Raw genomic sequence first — 23,158 nt, 5'->3', positions numbered from 1 at the left:
CCTGCTGCTAAAAACCTGCAAATCAAATTTACAAATTGAATCGGCTCTGAGAAATTGATAAAAATTTAAATAAAGTAAACATTGGTCTTACCTTAATGTCATAGCAAGCCTCTGAGCGGGTAAAAGAGCAGTATACATATTCCGCTTTTTCAACAGAGGACCAACTAAGCTCAAGAGGTATTCGAATCTAAGAAAGCAAACATATAATTTGTAAAAATAAATGTAGGAAAGACATTAATTTATTAATTTGTAAAAATGATTATATTTTGTGCCAGATAATCATAAATCTTACCTTTCGATATTCATCCTTGTGTAAATAAAAAAAAAGAGGGGATCACTGAAACGGAGTTCTTCTAATAAATTATGTCCGTCACCAAACTGGATTCTTCTTCGAAAAATTTCTCTTACACCAACGGTTCGTATTCGTTTCCTCTTCCGCAATTGCAAATACAAGTATCCAGCCAAAATAATATTAAAAAATTGAGAACGCCTCACAATAGAATTCATTTTGAATTATTAAACAAAAACTATCAACGAAAATGACAATATAATATTTAATAGAATATAATAGAATATTTTGACACGTCTTTGACAAATTAAAAACCAATTTTTCAAATCACTTTTCATTTTTTTTTATACGGCACGTTACGGCGATCGTAATTTCACAGATAATTTCAACCAATAAGTTAACGTCACGTCACTTTAACGTCCCGTCGCGTCCGGTTACGTTAAGTTCATCGTAATCCCGGCATAACGAATGACAACGGCATGTCCCGCTGTTCTTCCCCTTGCCACGTGCCGACGAAATGCCTAACACGCTGGACCATGTAATAGCTCGAACGGCCGAGCGTTTCTCTCTCTCTCTCACAAACACACAAACACACACGTAGATACACACATTCGTTCGATTTTATTTAATATTATTATATAATTTATTTATTTTATAATTTCTATTATTACGAAAATCGTAAAATGCTATGGGACTTTTTTCTTCAATTTACTACGCTCCTCACAAACGCTTACATATGTATAGTACTCTGCGACACTCTGTATATACAATATAAAGGATATTTGCATATAACTTTCTACAAATTACAATTTATGCACGACATTTGTTGAATTGATATAATCAAAAGCTAACAATATAAAATGTTTTATGCAAATTGTTTGATGTAATATCGTATTCGTAAAATTTATAAGTATATAATATTTATAAATATTTTCACAATATATTTTTCTTATATATATAAAGAGACACAGCTAAATGAGAGCAATGATATTAGAATTATGTTTAATATGTACGCAATAAAGACAGATCTATGCTCTAAAATCGTTGCTTGTGCGAGACGATAGAGCAGTGAAAATGCAACATATTTTTTGTTCCAAACACAATTAAACACAATGTAAAGAAAAGCTTTCACATTGCTCTTTCTAAAATATGCATGTCTTTTTATTCTGACAATACTGTCGGTAACATAACCATAAGTGTTGGTAATGTACCGACACTTTTAATTATGTTAAAATGAGGGCGCCTACCCGTCAGACTCCGGCATCCTCTTAATTCTAATACGATTAGTATTACATCAATCGCGTGTGTGAAAGGTTTACTGCTGAAGAAATCAATATGAAATTTTACGTTCCGATTTAAAACGGTGAAACTCCACCGTGTAAGAAGCAAAAATGTGACACTTAAGATTGTTTCAAAAATTTTATTTATTAAAATTTTTTAAATATTGGTCTAATTATTTATATATTTACATAGCATTCAGCTTCGTCGTGCGACTCGTATATACTTGGAAGAAGATACGCTCTAACCTCAACGTCGTATAAGTATTTGGACATTGGAATAAGCGTTAGAGCTGTATCGTACGTGGAGCTGATTCTCGACGATAATCGAGACAATCAAATAGTGCTGCCTTTTTCAACGTGGAATTTGTTGATGCAGAAACGAGCAGCATTGACCGTTTTCTACAATCGACTGCTCCTCCATTATCGATCGGGGATCTAACGATCGAAGTGCATATTATGCATCAATCGAAAATTGTAAAACTTACATTATGCGACAATTCTTTGTACATGAAACCACAAACATTATTACATTTATTTAATTTTGAAAATTGTATCGATCATATGCACAATTGGTTATGCGAGAATACCTATCTCGTAAATGAAAAATTTAAACAATTTGAAACTGTATTACAACGTAACAATATTACTACTGTATGCGATGCTGTAAAAACGATACGCGAGAGTAATGTCTTTAACAGCGAATCATTAATTGATTGCGAATTATTAACATGCGCTGTAAATGATATTCTTTACGATGCGTGCAATAAATAAATTATTTTTATTCCATCTATGATTTTAATTCTTTCCTTCCATACGAATAAGAATATCACATAGTCGATAATTTTCTCAACACACTCCGCCAAATGTAGAGAAATGCTGAGGTGGATGAGACGTGATGTTCTAATTAGAAAGAGACAAGAGATATTAAAATATATATAATGCAGAGGAGTCTGCAGCATTAGAGTATCATTTCTTTCGTTGTTCTTCTGTTTCGTTGATTTTGTATAATGGCCGAAGAAGAACCCTGGCAAAAATGAGACGTTTCATGAACGTTTGTTTGGCGTTTACATGAACGTTTGTGGAAGTTCGTCGAGAGTTTAAAAACGATTAGTAAAGAGTTTGTAGAACAAAAATTGCAACACTGCAGCGTTTGAAAGACATTTGTACATAGCGTTTTTGAGGGTTTGCATAGCGTTTACTTGGCGTATGCAAAGAGTTCTTTAAAACATTTATAGATCCTCTATTAAGTGTTTAATTTCATCTTTGAAACTGCGTGCATCTTCTATTAAGCGATTAATGAGCGTTTACTCTTGTCGTTAAAAGACTGCGTAAAAACCGTTTGCTATAGATTTGTGAACGTTCAGTAATTGTTAGGGTCATTCCAGAATACGTTGCAAATGTCCTGCCAGTTGCCAAACCATTGCGATTCGATTAGCATTCGATGCTAATTGGATCGCAATAGTTTGGCAATTAGCAACGGGACATTTGAATGTATTCTGGAATGACCCTAACAATTACTGAACGTTCACATGTCCATAGCAAACGCTCTTTACACTATCTTCTAAAAGAGGAAAAAATATAGTAAAATAGAAGACAAAAATAAAATCATTATATAGACAAAAAAATCATTTATTATATTAAAATATTATAAATATATATATATATATATATATATATATACTATTATTACTATTATTAAAATACTGTAATAATAATATTATTATATTGAAATACTTATATTAGATCACAACCAAATTACAATACAATATGCTGGAAAACAAAGATTCATACAATATGAATGTATTAAATATTAAAATTTTTCAAATAATTTAACAAAATGTGCAAGCTGTATACAAAGCATTTCAAACAAAAAAAATTAAATCCTTTTAATAACAATCAAATAAAAAGAATAATAATTAAAATTAATAAGAAAAATGCTTAAAGAGTAGTAAATGTGGTTGCAGTAGTCCTGAAAACAAGGGAAAAATGTTAAAAACAAATCAATAAAATATTTTACAAAATTGTATTCAAATTTAATAGTACATACTCAAAATTTTCAACTGTCATCGCTACTGCTTCTGGTATTGATAGCGGAATATCTGACGAATCGAGCGATTGGTATTGCTGTAATGAGGTTTGTGATAACTATTGTTGGAATGGCGGTTCCTGGTGTGGTGGTTGCTGTTGTTGAGATGGGAGTGGCTGTTGAATACTAGGTTGCTGTGGATGTGGTAGTTGTTGGAATTGCTGCATTTCAAGTAAGGACTGACCCCTTTTCCTATATTTGCGCTTTAGCTCAGTGGATCCACTTCGCCTACGCTCAGGGTCGTTGAGGTTTCCACTTTCTTTCCTTGCGTTGGCGTCCCGAGGACCCTGCATATCATAAGCCCGATCCGCCAGATACGCGGGGAGTTCATTCACATACTTTTCCACTTCTGTGGCTGAGTATTTTAGATGCAATTGTCCATTCTTATCCTTAATCTTCTGTTTTCCTAGCCAATCGATGCAGGGCTGTAAAAAAAGTAAGTTTTTAGTATAATTAAAAATTATCGTATGATTTTAAAAAATCTGTGTGAAACAGTTATTTACACTTGGCCACCATAAGAAAATTTGTTGGGAATCTCTCGTTCTCAGTATATTTGCTGCTGATTCGCACCCTCATACGGTGCGCTTTGTCACCGAAGACTCCTTTAAGAAGAGCATATGCCCAATCAGCGTGGCTTTCTTCTACATGTACTAATTTGTTATATGCTGCTTTGGAACAGAGAACTCCATCTCCAAGAGATATCTGCAGATGATAGAAGAGAATACATGAAGTTAATAAAATTAGATGAATAGGAAACAAATAAAAAGTATTGCACAAACGTACTCGTTTAACCCTCACTTACAGAATAGCATTAAACTCACCTTTTCTTCTATGTCTGACGGAACTTCACTGGTGGAGGCTGAACTTATAGAAGACAGTAGTGGCCTCTTTCCTATAACATAAATAAGTACTAGTGATAACCATTTCTATTTCAAAGTATATTTTTTACTTCATATACAAAATCACACATAAGACAGCTTAAAACTGATTTTAATGTAGAAAATAGCCTTAAAACTTTCATTCTTCAAGTGTAGAAAGATGTAAGACAAAAATCAAATATTAATTAAGAAATTCTGTGAGTGATACCAGTGTGCTATGTATGAAAATAAAATAAAATAAAAACATGTCATTCATCACACAAGAACAGTACAAGACTGCGAACTATATAATTTTAAAAACACTATTTATCATTTCAAAGTGGAGAAGACTTTCAGAGTTAGCGAGAGAATACAAATGACTGCTTGAAATTCATGCTTGAAATAAAAGCAAAGCCTAACTTAATCAAACAACATATTAAGATAAATACGAAACCAATTACAATTGGATTGTGTACAACAACGTACCAAATCTGCCATAACACATGGAGCATTATATTGCATAAGAATTCTGCATGTTGCATCGCGTAGTGGTCTCTATCAGAATTGTCATACACATTACTTAAAAATTCTTGTTTCAGGTTTTCCAAATCGAATATTCACGTTTTCCAGACCTTTTACTTTTTGAGGTGGCAATCATATATGTTGTAAGATAAAATTGTATTGATTATTTTAATTTATTGTATCTTTATGTTTTCGTTGCTTACTGCATGTATTTTGTTCTCCCGCGCATTCTTTTTGTTAGTGGCGCAAGTGCACAGTGCACTTCCTCCCTTTCTTTGCAGCACACAACACACATGTGTGTGTGTTATTCACGCCTTCTTAATTTTGTACAAGTAAGCTAAATATCTCGAAATTAAACGTGTTCAGCAACTACATCAATCAATGTGTGATTGATTTAAGAAAGACCAATTCAACAATGTTTTATATTTTTTGCATCTTACAATAGGACTCATATATAAGTAGTCTAAAAATTATGGTTTTGACAGTTATCATACCCAACTTACATGAAAATATCACACCTATTACACAAGTGAATTTTTTAATTATAGCCATCTGTGATACTATATTAATTATTTTAATTACTAATTTTATAAATTAATATTACTATTATTTATTATCAATATATGCACGTAATATATTACTCTAAGTTTATTAATCTTGAATATTTCCATTTTCGGGCAAACTGTTCAACCAATGTTGCACGTACTGTGAGTAAGGATGGAAACTTACTTATTGAGTCCCCTACATCTGTCATTTTTCTCTCTAACTCCGCGAATTTTTCCAAGTTCACTTTTCCTGCACTATTCAATTTCTCCTGAAAATTGTCTTGCATTTTTTCTACTTTTGCCTCAATTCTTTGCAGATATTCTTTGAGAATGTTAATATAATCCTTCTCTTCTCCAGATGGATTATTCCACTTTCTTTCTGCTTTTAATGCAGATTTTAATTCTTTATTCTCTAGCAACAAATGTTCAATTATATCTTCATCATCTGTTATGCTCACTGATGCATCACTTGGATTCAGACTCCTAGATGATAATAATTTTGCATGGATTGCATCAGTAGCATTTTTCTTGATCATTTTTTTATTTCTCTGAAAGAAAAAAAAAGATATATCAGTATAATTAAATGATCATATGTGTCAAACATTTGCAAAAATTATACTTACATTTGAATCACGATTGCTGCTGATAGTCATATTATATGAGTTCATATTAGTTTGTTTTAACGTAGCATCATCAATTGAATTTGGTTCCGATTCATCTTCACCCAATAGGTTAGGCCAACTAATTCTCTTTATACTCATGGCATGCTCCAATGCCTCTCGAGATTCTATAAAACAGAAAGTAAAGACTAAGTTACTAATATTATTATACTATTATTATTATTATTGTTACTATTATTACTATTATTATTATTATTTTTATCGTTATTTTATTACTTACCAGCAAGCAAACCGATTAGAGCATACCACTTGTGCTCTTTTCCGTCTTTGCTGCCGTGCGCAGTATTAACGGTATAAAATATTGTCTTATCAAAATCCGTCAAAGACTTCGGATTGAATGCTATCCGTTCACTTTTTCCGATTTTCATTCTAATTTTATGCACTGGCAGTACTTCTGTTTTACTGCCACTTTTATACTTCACCAATGCATACCACTCGGAATTGTTCACTTCACTCATGACAAAGATGAAAATAAACAATAGATATTTCTTTAATTGTCCGAATAGTTATTGATTCAAAGATTAGATATATATAGGCACAGGTCATTCAATTGCAGTTCTCGCACACAAAACGGATTCACGGAAGAGCTCGCACTTCTGTACACGATCATATAAACATGTCTGGACATGCCGCAAGCATAGAAGAGTCAGTGTTGGCAGGTAGGTTTGAAGTTTTGCGCATGTGCAGCGAACGCGGCCTTAATGGCTGACAATCTGCTTTGCAACTGTTGTAAAATTCGTGAATCTGATTGGTGTATACTCTTAGAGTCAGCCAAAATTAAGAGCATACACCAATCAGGCTCACAAATTTTACAACAGTTGTAAAGCAGCTTTTTCTGCTGAACGCAGCCAATGAAGTATAGTACAGACATGAAGAATAATACAGACAAAATGGTATAATACACACACACACACACACGTACGTGTGTGTGTGTATACGCAGATAAAAGTGTGTGCCGTTGAACAATTTTAAGAGAAAATTTTTTCGGGTGATCAACGGCATACCATTTTGTCTATATTAGATACTTCATTAAGACCGCGTTCGCTGCACATGCGCGAAAATCCTATCTGCCACCATTGCTTTCAGTAGACACCGGCATCTTAACATTGGAAAATATTATCTGAAATATAATTGAAAATATCATTGAAAAATATTTGAAATGGGACGATACAAACGTTTTTTGTACATTGAAGAAAATATCCCTCGCTCCACCGCTTATCGTCGGCGACAACGATCTGCTGGACGAAGAATGTCATCAGAATATCGAACAATCTTTTACAATTCTGATGAGGTATTGTTTATTTTTTAATTGTGTCGCTTTTTCGAAGTTTTCCTGTTAAAGCAATACTAGGATCATTTTGCACCAGATGTACAGGGTGTTGCGCTTGAATACACGGTAGTATGACGGATTGCCTATCCCGTCGGAGTCGGTCGATCGGTCGAGAAATACACGTGCCGATTATCGATGAATGCGTGCGCGGATAAAACATAACAAGCGGGCATGCTATACGGCGCGAAGCCTACGAGTCGTAAGTTGTTTATCTCATAATCTGTGAACTCTCAACGCGCCTGTGCTAAATCCTTTTTTAATGTAGTAACGGTGAGCTGAGGGAATAGCGGGAACTTAAAAGTGTTAGAATCTTGTTCACAGTTTGAAGGAAATAATGTCACATACAAATAATATAAATAATAATATTAATATTAATATTAATATTAATATTTATATTTATATTAATACTTATATTTATATTAATATTAATATTAATATTAATATTAATATTAATATTATTATTTATATTATTTGTATGTGACATTATTTCCTTCAAACTGTGAACAAGATTCTAACACTTTTAAGTTCCCGCTATTCCCTCAGCTCACCGTTACTACATTAAAAAAGGATTTAGCACAGGCGCGTTGAGAGTTCACAGATTATGAGATAAACAACTTACGACTCGTAGGCTTCGCGCCGTATAGCACGCCCGCTTGTTATGTTTTATCCGCGCACGCATTCATCGATAATATCGGCACGCGTATTTCTCGACCGATCGACCGACTCCGACGGGATAGGCAATCCGTCATACTGCCGTGTATTCAAGCGCAACACCCTGTACAAAAAAGATCGATCTTTCTGATTTTGCTCCTATTTGGCAAATACGTATAATAACATTTTAATATATAATTAGTCTTTATTAACCTCAAAAGTGATAATTTGATGTTTTTGTATACTTGATATCGAATAAGCTAAAATATTAATCGACAAATTTTTTGCGTGGAAGTTTCGCAGTGTAACATATTTTTTCACTGAAAATATTATTTCGTTTTAGAATACATCATCTACAACAATGTCACAGAATGATGTTGAGAGGACAGGTGCAATATTACAAGACAATTTCATATCTGTCAATAGAAGTATTGATGATTCATGTGCATCATATTCTTGGCAGGTATGCAATAATATTTTGGAATTCTGAATATTACATTTTACTAAAAGAAGAATACTCATTTTCTTAATGACTATTTTATTTTCATTTTATTTTCATTTAATTCTTCTTTTTAGAGCAATTCTAATGGAATAAATGAAGTCATTAATGTAACAGAATCAACTAAATCTAATATTTCATCCAACAATAATGAGGAAATTAGAAAGATTGTCTTGGATTCATCATTAAAAGATTCAGAGTCTGCCTCATCATCAGAAAAAGACTCCTTGCCCAATGATACCTCATCAAAACCTATTGATCACAGCAATATGGAAACGAAGAATAAGAAACTTTCAGAAAGATTGTGTGATTGTACAAACACTACAGTTGGTGATGTTATTTTTATGTGCCTTGTATTAGGAGTGAAGCATAATTTAACATGGGAAACACAGCTTGACATTCTCCGAATGGTCAACTCAATGTACGACAAGGAAGATATTCCAGAAACAAAGTACAAATACTTTCAATACATAGAGAAAGAAAAGGAAAGCATATCTTATCATATCTATTGTCCAACATGTGAAGTGTACTTAGGGGAAAAGAGTTGTTTGCCAGAATTTGTGCATTGTTCTTATTGTGATAATAATGTTGATGTGTCTAAGCCGTCAAATTTTTTCTTGTCCATATCATTAGAGTCACAGTTACAAAAATTAGTAAGTGATTCACGTATAACATCTTCATTGTTAACTCACAGATTTAATCGTAAGAAAGATCGCTCTGATGCTTTTGAAGATATATATGACGGGGAGCAGTATAAAAAGCATTGTGGTCTTGGAGGAATTCTCTCATCCCCTCTTAATTTTTCATTTTCTTTCTGTACGGACGGTGTACAAACTGGAAAGTCGACTGGTAAATCATTATGGCCTATTTATGTAACTATCAATGAACTCCCATTTAAAGCTCGCAGTAAATATATGCTTCTTGCTGGGCTATATGTTGGATCTAAAGATCCGAATCAAATGGTTTTCTTACAACCCTTTGTTAAAGAAGCAAATAAACTCTCCTCTAAAGGTTTTTCTTGGATTCATAAGGGAAAAGAGGTTGTCAGTAAGGTCATCCCTTTAACTGTTGTAACTGATTCTGTTGCACGATGGCAACTTCTCAACATGCAGTCTTCCCATGCATTTTATGGCTGCACATTCTGTTATGAGAAGCAGGAAAAAACAGGTTCAAGGTCGAGATGTTTTAACGTCCTCTCTGCGAAAGAAGATGAAAGAACGGCAGAATCCACTTATCAGGATGCAATAAGAGCTTATAAAAAGAAAGATGAACCATGTGTAAATAAGCGACATTACAAGGGTGTCAAAGGTCCATCTATTTTGATAAATCTACTTTATTTTGATTTGATTTGGGGATTTGTCGTCGATTACATGCATGCCATCCTCTTGGGTGTGATAAAATCTCATATGGAATACCTGTTCGATTCTATTAACAAGAAATGTTGGATAGGTATGACAGATAATATTGCTTTAAAAAATTTGACGGACACAATAGATAGCCGTCTTCTTAGTATACAACCTCCAACAGCAATAACTAGAAGTCCTCGTTCAATTGAACACTGTTGTAAATGGAAAGCTTCAGAATGGAGGTCATGGCTTTTATTTTATTGCATACCATGTTTGCAAGGCCTGCTTAAAGACAAATACTTGGCTCATCTCGCTATGCTTTCCCAAGCAACTAATATTCTCCTTCAACATTCTGTACTTCGTATTGAAATTGAAGAGGCGCATAATCTGTTCCTTGGATACTGTTATTATTTTCATAAATATTTTAAACCTGAACACACAATCTACAACCTTCATCTTCTTACTCATGTATGCAAATGTGTCATAAACTGGGGTTCCTTGTGGACACAAAATGCATTTTGTTATGAAGGACAAAATAGACATCTATTACAACTATATCAGAGTCCATTCCAGGTTACTTCACAGATTGCTCGTAAGTTTCTTATGTTTAATTCATTATCTATTCTATGTGAGGAGCTTGTGTCATCTGAAAGTACCATTAATTTCTCAGAAAGAGTTTTGAATAAGAGGCTTAGATATTTTGTGCATTCTGATGGAGCACTTCTCTTAGGGAAGGGACAGCGTAATGTTTCGATTTTGTCTGAAGAAGAACAATGCTTTGTCTATTTTGGATGTTTTAACATTAACGATTTTACTTTTTTTAATAGATTATTGTACAATGGAATGAGATATACTTCGTCCCAATATGTTGATAAGAAAAAGAACAATGATTCTTATGCCATCCTAAGAGATGGGAAAATTGTGAAGATAAAATACATTACCATGTCACCGTTGGGGGAAATTTTACTTCTTGTACAAACGATTAAATGCTCCAGACGTTTATTGGTTCAAAACGATTACGTGGTTCTGAGATATATCCTCAAAGATAAACAAATTGGCAAAATGCTGTGCGTCAAACTGTCTTCCATCAAACAATCTTGTGTTGTGATGAATTTACCCGATAATATTTATGTGTGTGGATTGTCTTTTGGTTGCCACTGGGATTAATAATAAAAGTTTCAAATTAATTTTTTTGTAATGTATAGTTTGATATTTTCCATTACTTACTTATGAATTTATGATAATTTTAAGTCTAGATGTAAATAAATGATTAAGTTTAGGTGCCAATAAATAATTCTAAGTTTACATGTAAATAATATGGAAAATTAGGAACTTTAAAGATATTATAATTGCTCTGAATAATTTATTTTCTCAGATTTGGATTAAGCCTTTAAAGGAATTACCTTGAACTCGTAAATTTCCTTTTAGTAGTAATATTTAGATTTATATCTAATAATTATAGATATTTATATCTTTATAGATATTAAGGATTTTCACATTTGTATTTTATTATACATATATTAAATAAAGTATTGTTAGGATTTGGAAATTGATCTTTTTTTTACTCTAACTTTGACATCCCCATACGAGTGACAATTAGGAAGAGGTTTACTGGATGAATCTAAAAGAGGATGTTATCATAAGAAATTCAAATTCGCACTGGCATAAACTAACGCAATTTCAAACTATGAATGAACGCAAGAAATGGCGTTACCAAGACATTTATAAACTTTCTTTATGAGAGTGTTTCTTGGACGTTTCCAAACAGTTAACGTAACGCTCTACAATTTGCCGCATTGGAAGAGCGTTTGCTACATGAAGAAAACAAACACTCGTGTTACAGCGTCGGAAAAACGTTTCTTAGGCGTTTCCAAGCCGTTTGTGTAAACGCCGTACAATTCGCCGCATTGAAAAAGTATTTGCTGAAAGTGAAAAAACGGTATTGGAAAAAGCGTTTGTTAAACGTTTGAAAAGTCTGATAGTAAACTCTGTACACGAAGATGTATCAATGTTTACTGAACGTACTCTGAAAAATGTTACCTCAGCATTGCAAAACTTTCATGCAACATTATATACAGCGTTTGATAAGCGTTCAGAAAACATTCAAAACCCAACAGCGTTATATAAGTGCTCTTACAAAGTTTGAAAGCATATAAACTCTCAGAAAACCCTCACTCAACGGTTGTTAACGCTTTATAAAGTTTCTTATTTTCGCCAGGGAAGTTATTATCATCAATGATGATACGGATGATGATTACGATTATTGGATGGATCCAGTTGTGGCGGAGATGGAGAGAGAGAGAAAGGAGAGAAAGATTTTAGAGCAAAAATGGAGCTGTGTGGTATCTAAATGCCGTTTTGAGATTAGTGCTATTGAAGAAAAATTTTAAAAAAGAGCGAGAAAATCTTTCAAAGAAGAATCTGGAAACTTCAATCGTTCAGTTTATAAGACATCAAGAGCTCGGTTTGAAAAAACCCCGAGTATATTCATTGTCAAGATTTCTCCAATCTCGAGAAGTATGTGGGCGAAAATTTGAAGGAAGATGTTATGGGAGCGTTTCTACGCCGAAGATTCTAAGCACACTGCATTAAAATGTCATAGAGATAGATTACGTGAGGAACTCGATTTCATAAAAGAATAGGAAGAAACGTGGAATATAGATCCATATCAGAATATAGATTTTAATGAGCTAAACGCATCCTTATAATGGATTAAAGCTTTGAAGAAATGGACTGACAGATGTGTCTTTTTCTTTTTACAAATCTTACTATAACTACACTTGTATTAACGCATTTTTCCTCTTTTTCTGTTCCAGGAGCGGTCTCCCCCTTACAGCCCGGCGTACCGTCCGCATAAATATATATATTTAAAAAATTTTTATATTTTATATTTATTATTATTAATTAAGAAGATAGTAAGGCTCTAAATATAAATATACAAATATTAAGATATCAAATGCGATAAGAGCCAAACGCGGGTGATCGTGCGATTTTTCTCGCCTATAACTTCTTTGGAAGTTAGAGGGGTATTATAAGAATCTCGAATTGAGATTTTAAATTTTACTTGGTTTAACCAAGATAAATCCGTGCCCTGTGCACAAATATCAGTTTCACAGAAAAATTATTTTTCTGTGAAACTGTCGCACGATCACCCGCGTTTGGCTCTTATCGCATTTGATATCTTAATATTTATTATTATTACTTTTATTATTATTTTACTATTTTATTATTATTATTATTTCTTTATATTTAAATTTTATATTAAGCACACACACACATACACAATTGTATTATTACACATACTTTAATAAATGTATATTTAGTATTTTTATTGAAAAAAATGTATTTATTTACGCGCCTTTCCCTTGCGCTCCCATCCTTTGCGCTATCTCTCTCGCGCTAATTAAAGTAAGTCTCGCTCCAATCTACAATAGTTTCTAATGTTTGCAGCACTATTTCCACAATAATAAATTTTACATTGTATGTATTATTTTTTATATTATTATATTATTATTTCTTTATATTTTAATTATATTAAGCACGCACGCGCGCGCACACACACATACACACACATACACACACAAATATATTTACACTCGCGCTAATTATACATAAGTCTTTATCGTTGTCTCTCTCACACTCGTCATTTTTCTCGCAATGTTATCATTCTCTCTTTCGTACGCGTTGTCTTGCGTTATGGTTCTCTCTCGCAGGCATTGTCTTGCGCTATGGTTCTCTCTCGCACGCGTTGTTCTCGCGATATTATCGTTCTTTTATTATCGTTAACCACGTATGTTAAAAAGTAAATTTGATAAGGAAAAATGTTTGTCAGAGAAAATATTTTTTTAAAAAAACAGCTAATAGACAAACGCACATTGCGATCTTCTACAGATCCTTTTCCATGTCGTACAAAATTACAAAGATAAAGATACATAAGATGCTGTAGCTTAAAGACAAGACTTGTCTCGTTATCACATCTTTTCATTATTTTTGTCTTGGCTTTCTCGACCTGATTTTTGCTTACAGGCCAGTACGTATTTCTATTGCGTTTGATAATTTTCTCTGAATTATTATTTATTTCGATTGCAGTTTAAAATTTTTTTAAATTGTTGAGAAGTTTTGTGTTATTTTTGGCATAAAGTGTTGTCTCGATTGTGCTTGCTCTTTGTTATCTTTCTTTTTACAGGCTGCCACCTCGTTATCCGTTACTTTCAAATTTATTTCGTCGACGCGCTTTGACAGATTGGATTTTAGAGACTTCCATTCTTTATATCATTGGACTATATCTTTCAATTTTATTACTACGACTTTTATTTCTTTGGACAACGTTTAATTTTTTATTTTCGGACGGATTCATCGAGGGAATTAAAAACCAGACGTCTTCTCTCTCCGATTTCATTTATAGCGTTTCGAAGTTTGATAGCGAGGTGAGCTGTGTTCTCTTTACAGCATTTTATAGCCATTTATTTTTTACATTTTATTAATTTTTTTTCTTATATATGCGTTTTCACCGAGTGTAATATCGACCGTTATTTCTTGCGTTTTTAAACAATTTTTAACTGTTGTTAAGGTCCTTCTGACTTTCTTTGTTTTAAGCTACAGCGTTTACCTTTGTAATTTTGTACGACATTGAAAAGGATCTGTTGAAGATCGAAACGTGCGTTTGTCTATTAGCTGTTTTTTAAAAAAATATTTTCTCTGACAGACATTTCTCCTTATTTAATTTACTTTTTAACATACGTGGTTCTGTTTTAGAATTATTTATTTTTTGAATTGTCATTCCGTACTGTCACCCTACGCCACGGTCCTAAGCCTTTTCTTGTTCTAATTTGAGTTATTATCATACGGACCGTTAACTCTTATTTGTTTTTTGTTTTTAATTATTCTAATGTTCTAAATAATTTTTTTTACCCTGAAAACGGCCGATTAAATGTTTTAAAACATATGTTCGAGATGCAAACTTTTCATTTGTATACACATATTCATTCTGTGAATAAAATTTTTTTGTGCGTTGAATCATTTACATTTTTCAAGGTACAGAAACTAAAAGAAGAAGATACAGAACATCATATTTTGTTGCCGATTGTTGCATAAATATAACAGGGATAATAGGTTTTATAATGGCGTATTATTTACCGATATATCCCTCTTCATATGAGAAAATTTTAATGCAAATAATGTGCATTATTAAGCAGAGGAAAATCTGTTAGTAGTTTGAAAACGAAATTTCTAAGTGGTTTCAACATGATAGCGCATTACCTCATAGCAGATGTGCGAAACATTATCTCGATACAAATTTTCCAAATATTTGAATTGGCCAAGGTCTTATTGCATAGCCCGCAAAATCGCCTGATTTAAATCCACTTAGTTATTTTATGATCATTAAAAAAAATTATTTACCGAAATCTTGTGGAAACACTAGAAGATTTGAAAAAGCAACTTTATTGTGTAATAGCAATCATCACATCGGAAATGATTCAATGCACAAGAAACTTTTATTCGTAGAATGATGTATACAAATGTATGTAAGTGGAAGGTTTGCATTTCGAACATATGCTTTAAAACATTTAATTAATTTTTTAATTGATATCATCGAAGCAATGACTGAAAATAAGTAAATTAGATAACAGGCGAATAATTTTAATCCAAAATAATTACTCTTTTCGAGGGCCAAAAATTATTTCGAACATTAGAGCAATTATTTTGGATTAAAATTATTCGCGTATTATCTAATCTCTACAAAAATTACCCTTTTAAAAAAAGGTAAAAAAAGGTGCTAAGTCCGCGTAAAAACTGTTATGTGTTTGCAAAATAATGGTTATTATAACCCTCAAAAACTATAAAAAACCTATTTCAAAAATAGTACCATTTCAATCTACAAAATTATTTTAATCTACAAAATAGTTATTTTATACCGTAAAAAAACTAAGTTATTTTAGTTATACATTTTACTTACCTTACAAAAGTAATGATATCAATAAAATTGTGCTAAGTAAAAATAAAAATTTATAAAAATAAAACAAAAAGCTGTATCAAAAAAGTTACAAAATACTATCAAATCCAAACGAAAAATAATATCGAAAAGTTGTGCTATTTGAAGATAAAAACAATAATATTTTAATAAAAAGTTAGACATCATGTGTTTAATTTTTTACAAAAATATATTACAAAATTGCGCCAACAAAATAAAAACTTTTAACATAAAATATATATTTTTCTTAAATTTCTAGTATTAAAAGAAAAATATTAAATAAAAATAAAGTTGAAAAATTTAATTAAAAAAAGAAAAACATAGAAAATATTAAAAATAAAATTAAAATTTATCAAGAAGATAAAAATGAGAAATTAATAGAAAAAAAATACAAATTTATATAAAAATTAAAAATTAAAATAAAAATTAGAAAATAAAATTAAAAATTATTAAGAAAATAAAAATTAGAAATTAATAGAAAAAAAATTTATATAAAAATTAAAATAAAATTTTTGTTAAAAGACTTAGCACTGCTATACGATCTAGAAATGACCGTCATATTTTAATAATAAAATATGGGGTTCTTTGCTTATATATTTAGTCATGTTTAATATAGTATAGTACAAAAAAGAGTGATATAGCAGCGCTAAGTCTTTTAACTAAAATTTTATTTTAATTTTTATATAAATTTTTTTCTATTAATTTCTAATTTTTATTTTCTTAATAATTTTTAATTTTATTTTCTAATTTTTATTTTAATTTTTAATTTTTATATACATTTGTATTTTTTTTCTATTAATTTCTCATTTTTATCTTCTTGATAAGTTTTAATTTTATTTATAATATTTTCTGTTTTTTTTTTTAATTAAATTTTTCAACTTTATTTTTATTTAATATTTTTCTTTTAATACTAGAAATTTAAGAAAAATATATATTTTATGTTAAAAGTTTTTATTTTGTTGGCGCAATTTTGTAATATATTTTTGTAAAAAATTAAACACATGATGTCTAACTTTTTATTAAAATATTATTGTTTTTATCTTCAAATAGCACAACTTTTCGATATTATTTTTCGTTTGGATTTGATAGTATTTTGTAACTTTTTTGATACAGTTTTTTGTTTTATTTTTATAAATTTTTATTTTTACTTAGCACAATTTTATTGATATCATTACTTTTGTAAGGTAAGTAAAATGTATAACTAAAATAACTTAGTTTTTTTACGGTATAAAATAACTATTTTGTAGATTAAAATAATTTTGTAGATTGAAATGGTACTATTTTTGAAATAGGTTTTTTATAGTTTTTGAGGGTTATAATAACCATTATTTTGCAAACACATAACAGTTTTTACGCGGACTTAGCACCTTTTTTTACCTTTTTTTAAAAGGGTAATTTTTGTAGAGATATCACTCCTTTTTGTACTATACATACATTAAACATGATTAAATATACAGAGCGTCTTCCCGACCGCAGCCATAGGCATATCTTACTATGTCTATGATCATAAGTAATAATAACCTTATTGCATTCAACACATCCTTTTTCTTTTCGTTTTCGTATCCACATGATGAATAAGTCCATTACAAGTGCACCAAAAACGCGCAATGATCATGAATATGGATTTATTTTTATTATTAAAGCTACGTATTTATTATTATTATTATTATTATTATTATTATTATTATTATTATTATTATTATTATTATTATTATTATTAAAGCTACGTATACATATTCGATATATTAAAGCAGTAAGAATACATATTTAAAAATTTAGTTCAAATTTAACACTTTAATCGAGGGGTAAACCGCTGATCAAAATTATGTACACTAATGCCTACTAATGCCCAATTCCTGGGCATTACTGTTAAATTTTTAAAATTTAATAATTTAAATTTTAATAAATTTAAAATTATTATTTGGAAGAAAAGAGTTAATAATACTTTAATAACGTCCATAATACGCATTAATACTTCAATAAAACCTAATAATGCTCAAGTAATGCCCAAGCAATGCCCAGTAATGCCTCAAATCTGTACACCGCAATGCCCTCAGCGGTTTACCCCTCGACTTTAATGTTTCATGTAAAACTTTATTTCAAATTCCGCATTTATTTTTATGGTAAATTTTTATTATTGTTTATATGCTAAAAATACGCAGCAAAAAATTTTCTTCCTTCTTAAATTAAAATTACGCAATTGTTTCATAAGAATGTATTTCTCATGGAACAATTGCGTAATTTTATTTCAAAAAGGAAGAAATGCTACATATCTTTAGTATAAAACAATATTCTTTAGTATAAAATATTCTTTAGTATATCTTTAGTATAAAACAATAATAAAAATTTATCATAAAAATAAATGCGGAATTTGAAATAAAGTTTTAGATAAAACGTTAAAGTGTTGAACTGAATTTTTAAATATGTATTTCTTCTGCTTTAATATATCAAATTTGTATAATAATAAATCCATAATTTGATCACAGCTTTTTATTTGCTTATTTGTCTAACATTAAAGTGTTAAATTTGAACTAAATTTTTAAATATGTATTCTTACTGCTTTAATATATCGAATATGTATACGTAGCTTTAATAATAATAATAATAATAATAATAATAATAATAATAAATACGTAGCTTTAATAATAAAAATAAATCCATACTACACACATAATTTCAGCTTTTAACGCTTTACTTGTACACATTATATCCCGGTCTTCGATACGGCCGATCCAATTATCTGACATCTATGTACCGATCAATTTATTACAATTGCGGTCGGTAATCTCCCACATGATAAAAAGATTGACACAACCATTAAAATTTACCCTGTATATATTATTTATATACAGGGTGGGCCATTTTAATCTATGCACCCAAATTTCTTTGTACCTAAGACAGATACGGAAAAATGATTCAGACAAAAGTTTTATGGTTTCGAGGGGGCCATAAGATGGTATCATTGGTTTGACCTTGAAGAGTTATTTGAAGGTCACATGAAGGTCACCTTTAATTTCTTAAATGGAACCTACTATTTGTCATTGCACATTCTTGTAGCTTATCTCGAGAGCTTTCCAAAACACTATAATTAAGTACTTTTTTGTTAAGTACTTTTTGAGTTATGAGGCTTGAAATAATTTCTTAATTTTACATAAACCGTAAAATATCTTGTAAAATATTCATTTTTCGATTATCTTACCTTAATACTTTTATGTACAAAATAATGAGAGGAATCAATTGGTGTAAAGAAAACACATAGTTGTTTTTAAGAAAAAATATGGAATTGTTAATTGCAAATTACATATTTTTTCTTAAAAACAACTATGTGTTTTCTTTACACCAATTGATTCCTCTCATTATTTTGTACATAAAAGTATTAAGGTAAGATAATCGAAAAATGAATATTTTACAAGATATTTTACGGTTTATGTAAAATTAAGAAATTATTTCAAGCCTCATAACTCAAAAAGTACTTAACAAAAAAGTACTTAATTATAGTGTTTTGGAAAGCTCTCGAGATAAGCTACAAGAATGTGCAATGACAAATAGTAGGTTCCATTTAAGAAATTAAAGGTGACCTTCATGTGACCTTCAAATAACTCTTCAAGGTCAAACCAATGATACCATCTTATGGCCCCCTCGAAACCATAAAACTTTTGTCTGAATCATTTTTCCGTATCTGTCTTAGGTACAAAGAAATTTGGGTGCATAGATTAAAATGGCCCACCCTGTATATACTCGATGTATATTATAAATATATATACTCGTTGGTCCATACGATCTTATGCTATGCATATGCAACTTATGCAATTTGTGTGTAATAGTAGCCCTAACATCACGGAGCGCCGCTAGCGCAATCTTATGTCGAATGCGTCAACCGTACAACTTTGTACGCTTGCGCATTGGGGACTTGAGCGTTGACCAAGGAGACGTTTCTTAATGAAAAATTTTCCTATTTCGACTTTGCGTCGTAATAGCTCCGTTTCTAGAGCACGTAGCGCAAAAACAAAAACATTTTTATTATATAATTTAGACCCAAGCTATCGATTGAATCTAGTAAAAACTCGATCCGTTCAGCGGATATATGAGAAATGAAAATATCAAGTACGCTCAACTATCCGACTCGCGTAAAGAGACACGGAGCGCGTCTTGTTGCTGCGCGGACTTAGCACAAGACACTACCGTGTCTCTTGATTTACTTATTTTACTTTCAGTCATTGCTTCGATGATATCACTTAAAAAATTTTCTCTTATTAAATACATTGTATTGAAAATAGCAAATTTAGATATTATAGATAATTCTTGTAAAACCTTTAACCTTTTTCTTGTAAAACCTTTTAATAATAAAATAGCGTATACGCTCAAACGTCATGTGCCGTGCGCGCCCTTGATTCAAGCATAATCTAAATCGCTCATTCGTTAACTTAAAGTTGCTCTCATTTAAAAAATAATATTCAGACAGAATTTTGCCAGGGGAAAAAGTTGTTCGTTTTGATAAACAATCACGCATTCCGCATCTGCGAATTCTGGTACACCTTGTATAATGTAACTCAAACTTAATTTTAATTGTAAGTCAGAAATAGGTTTGAGTTAGGTTATATCTTCCGAAAGTAAAACTTCTTTGTAAGGGAGAGTGGAACCCACTGTGTCCACGCATGTACTTTCCAAGACGAAACAAAATTCACTCTTAACGAGGATCAAGATTAAATATAAGTGAATTTCGCGTCGGATTCGGTCCCCTCTCCCTATGAGGGGACTGCATTCCGGCAGATGTAACCTAATCCAAATCTAATTTCGATTTTAAATCACAAATACGTTTGGGTTCGGGTTATATCTCCCGGAAGTAGAGTCTTTCATAGGGGATGAGCGGAACCCATTCCGTCCACGCATGTATTTTGCATGACGAAACGAAGTTTACTCTACATTTAAAATAAACGTATCAAAACTCTAAGTATTTCAACCCCTCAAAAAAAACCTTACAAAAGTAAAAAAAAATACGCCAAGGTACATAAAAAATGGTCTACCTTGTATGCAACAAAATGTTTAATAAGAAAACAAAACAGTTATAATGGCAATACGAGTCGAGTGTCGATGTTATAACACATTTATTTATAATACAATCAAATAAATAATAATATTAAACAAATAAAGAGAGGATAGCGAACGTTTCGACCCTATTTTTGGGTCATCTTCAGCGCAAAGGTGATAATATAATAAAAGAAATAACAAAAGTGTTTTATATCGGAGTCTGTTACAAAGGGTGCTGTCTAAAGCAATAATAAATGTCTCGGTATCTCATTATCTTGACGCCTACGTAAAAACAAAGGACAAAAAGTAAAATAAGTTAAATAAATAATATAACTAATATGAACAAAGAAAGAAAAAAGTATTAAAATTAAACATGAAAATTACGAGATTGAAAATATTTTAATGTCAATTTATTAAAAAATGATTTAAATAAATATAAACTGAACATATAGTCAAAGAAATAAAAATTAACAAGATTAAAAAGATAAGAAGTTAAAACTACGGAAATAAGACTTACTTCTAGGCATCGAAGACAATGACGCGCCGAGGAGACGAATAGAGACAACTTAATATCTCCGAAGACAAAGATCGACTCGTCTTTAACGGATAAATGTGATATAAACTCTTATATATAAACGGTAAAGAGAGTCAAGTAATGTATAAATGTACACATACGCAAAGTCGCAGATCTATTTGTTATGATAGAAACTGTGTTAAATTTTTGGCAAGTTGTTGACAATGTTTAAATAAATTTCTGGTAAACGTTCAGTATCCGTTTGCAAATTGAGACCATTTTTTTGCCTGTTGATATAAAGCATTTCAGAAATCAATCTTTTACTCAAATATGGTTCCCGATCCAAAACTTGAACGTCATTCCAATTAAAAATATGATCAAAACCAACCCTGTGATTAGTGATGACAGATTGAGAATTAGTGTTACGTCTAATGTGACTGCGATGTTCGTTGATTCTGGTATGCAATTGTCTGCTAGTTTGTCCAACGTAGGATGCATCGCAATCCATGCAGTTCAATTTGTATATGACATTCAAAGAACTGGAGGTAGGAAGAGGATCCTTATGAGCCCTGATGAAGTTTTTCATTTTATTGATACTATAATATGAGAGTCGAACATCCAAATCCTTAACGATATGTTTAAAACGCTCGGAAATTGAAGGAACATATGGTATCGTGAAATAAGTAATGTGATCATTTGTGTTTATGACCTGGGTATTATTCACTAAGGAATTTGATTTGAAAAGGTGTTTCTTAAGGCGGTCAACACATGTGGAAAATAAAATTTAAAGGATATCCATTGCTTAAAAGGATGTTGATAGCCAATTTAATATTCTTATAATGGAAAACAGGGACAGTGGGACAAGCGGAAAACCTTGTCTATTAAACCAATTACTGTGCCTCTTTTTTGGCAAAGAGGATGTTGAGATAAGAAGTGTAGGTATCTACCGGAAAAGGTATCTTTATGGTACCAGTCAAAAATTATAAAATTATTGTCGGAAATTAAAGTCACATCTAAAAAGTTAATTTTATTGTCTTCAGTAATTTCCATTGTGAATTGTAGACGAGGATGGAAAGAATTAAAGGTGTCAAGAGTGTCATTAAAAAAAGAAGGAGGAATGGCTAACAGAACATCATCAACATACCTTAAATAAAAGGGGGGAGTAAATTTTAAGGAAAGAAGCGCTTTGTTTTCCAAATCCTGCAACACTATGTCAGCTACAATAGGAGACAAGGGGAAGTCCATCGGCGTGCTTGGATGCAAAGGATTGCTTGTAAGTGATATCGTTAAAGGTGAAAAAGGATGAATCCAATACAAACTTAACTGCTAAAAGGAATTCATTACATGGTATGTCACAATTTGGCGAGATATTACTCCATCTAGAAGAAACACTGTCAATAATCAAATCTGTTGGCACGTTGGTAAAAAGAGAAATTACATCCAACGAAACTAATCTGAAATTGTTGTCGAGGTATGCATTAGACAGTTTTTTAACCACATCATAACTGTTGGAAACATGACTGTGAGACACCGGAAAACTCTTAATCATAATCTTATGTA

The 23,158-nt window shown here is 31.2% G+C and overlaps 2 protein-coding genes and 1 pseudogene across 15 annotated transcripts in view; 1 reads left to right on the top strand and 2 right to left on the bottom strand.

Moving 5' to 3' along the window:
* Positions 1-23,158, top strand: part of LOC145974574 (dynein axonemal heavy chain 6-like) — a 424,968-nt gene that overhangs the window by 199,617 nt on the left and 202,193 nt on the right. For 5 of the 13 annotated variants that reach the window (XM_083104474.1, XM_083104473.1, XM_083104472.1 and 2 more), the window contains 2 exons: positions 8,584-8,703; positions 8,817-11,325. The exons of 5 other annotated variants lie outside the window; for them this stretch is intronic. In XM_083104474.1, the coding sequence (XP_082960600.1) occupies positions 8,584-8,703; positions 8,817-11,252 (2,556 nt within the window). In that variant the 3' untranslated portion in view covers positions 11,253-11,325. Of the gene's footprint in view, positions 1-7,330; positions 7,551-8,583; positions 8,704-8,816; positions 11,326-12,901; positions 13,042-23,158 lie in introns of those variants that run through there. 3 more of the 13 variants (XM_083104483.1, XM_083104477.1, XM_083104484.1) reach the window with 3 other exon arrangements.
* Positions 3,347-5,139, bottom strand: LOC145974488 (uncharacterized; annotated as a pseudogene). Its single transcript, XR_014439704.1, has 5 exons — positions 4,999-5,139; positions 4,477-4,547; positions 4,159-4,357; positions 3,617-4,080; positions 3,347-3,538 (listed from the first exon to the last, which is right to left on the bottom strand). The product of XR_014439704.1 is annotated as an uncharacterized LOC145974488 (transcript).
* LOC145974487 (uncharacterized) lies at positions 5,649-6,882 on the bottom strand. The gene is made up of 3 exons (XM_083104341.1): positions 6,480-6,882; positions 6,203-6,366; positions 5,649-6,127 (listed from the first exon to the last, which is right to left on the bottom strand). Exons 1-3 carry the CDS (start codon positions 6,715-6,717, stop codon positions 5,672-5,674), a joined length of 858 nt encoding a protein of 285 aa, XP_082960467.1. The 5' UTR covers positions 6,718-6,882; the 3' UTR covers positions 5,649-5,671.

This window comes from Camponotus vicinus, unplaced genomic scaffold, assembly GCF_025532165.1.
Source record: "Camponotus vicinus isolate PSW18456_S1 unplaced genomic scaffold, iyCamVici1.0 SCAF_7, whole genome shotgun sequence".
NCBI lineage: Eukaryota > Metazoa > Arthropoda > Insecta > Hymenoptera > Formicidae > Camponotus > Camponotus vicinus.
Note: the sequence above shows the minus strand (reverse complement) of the source record. Positions and strands in the feature narration are given on the sequence as shown.

Coding starts and splice junctions, on each gene's coding strand:
- LOC145974487 (XM_083104341.1), bottom strand. CDS start 6,717: ATGAGTGAAGTGAACAATTCCGAGTGGTATGCATTGGTGAAGTATAAA. Junction 6,367..6,479: donor TCTAATCGGTTTGCTTGCTG/GTAAGTAATAAA, acceptor TCTGTTTTATAG/AATCTCGAGAGGCATTGGAG. Junction 6,128..6,202: donor GCAGCAATCGTGATTCAAAT/GTAAGTATAATT, acceptor TTTTTCTTTCAG/AGAAATAAAAAAATGATCAA.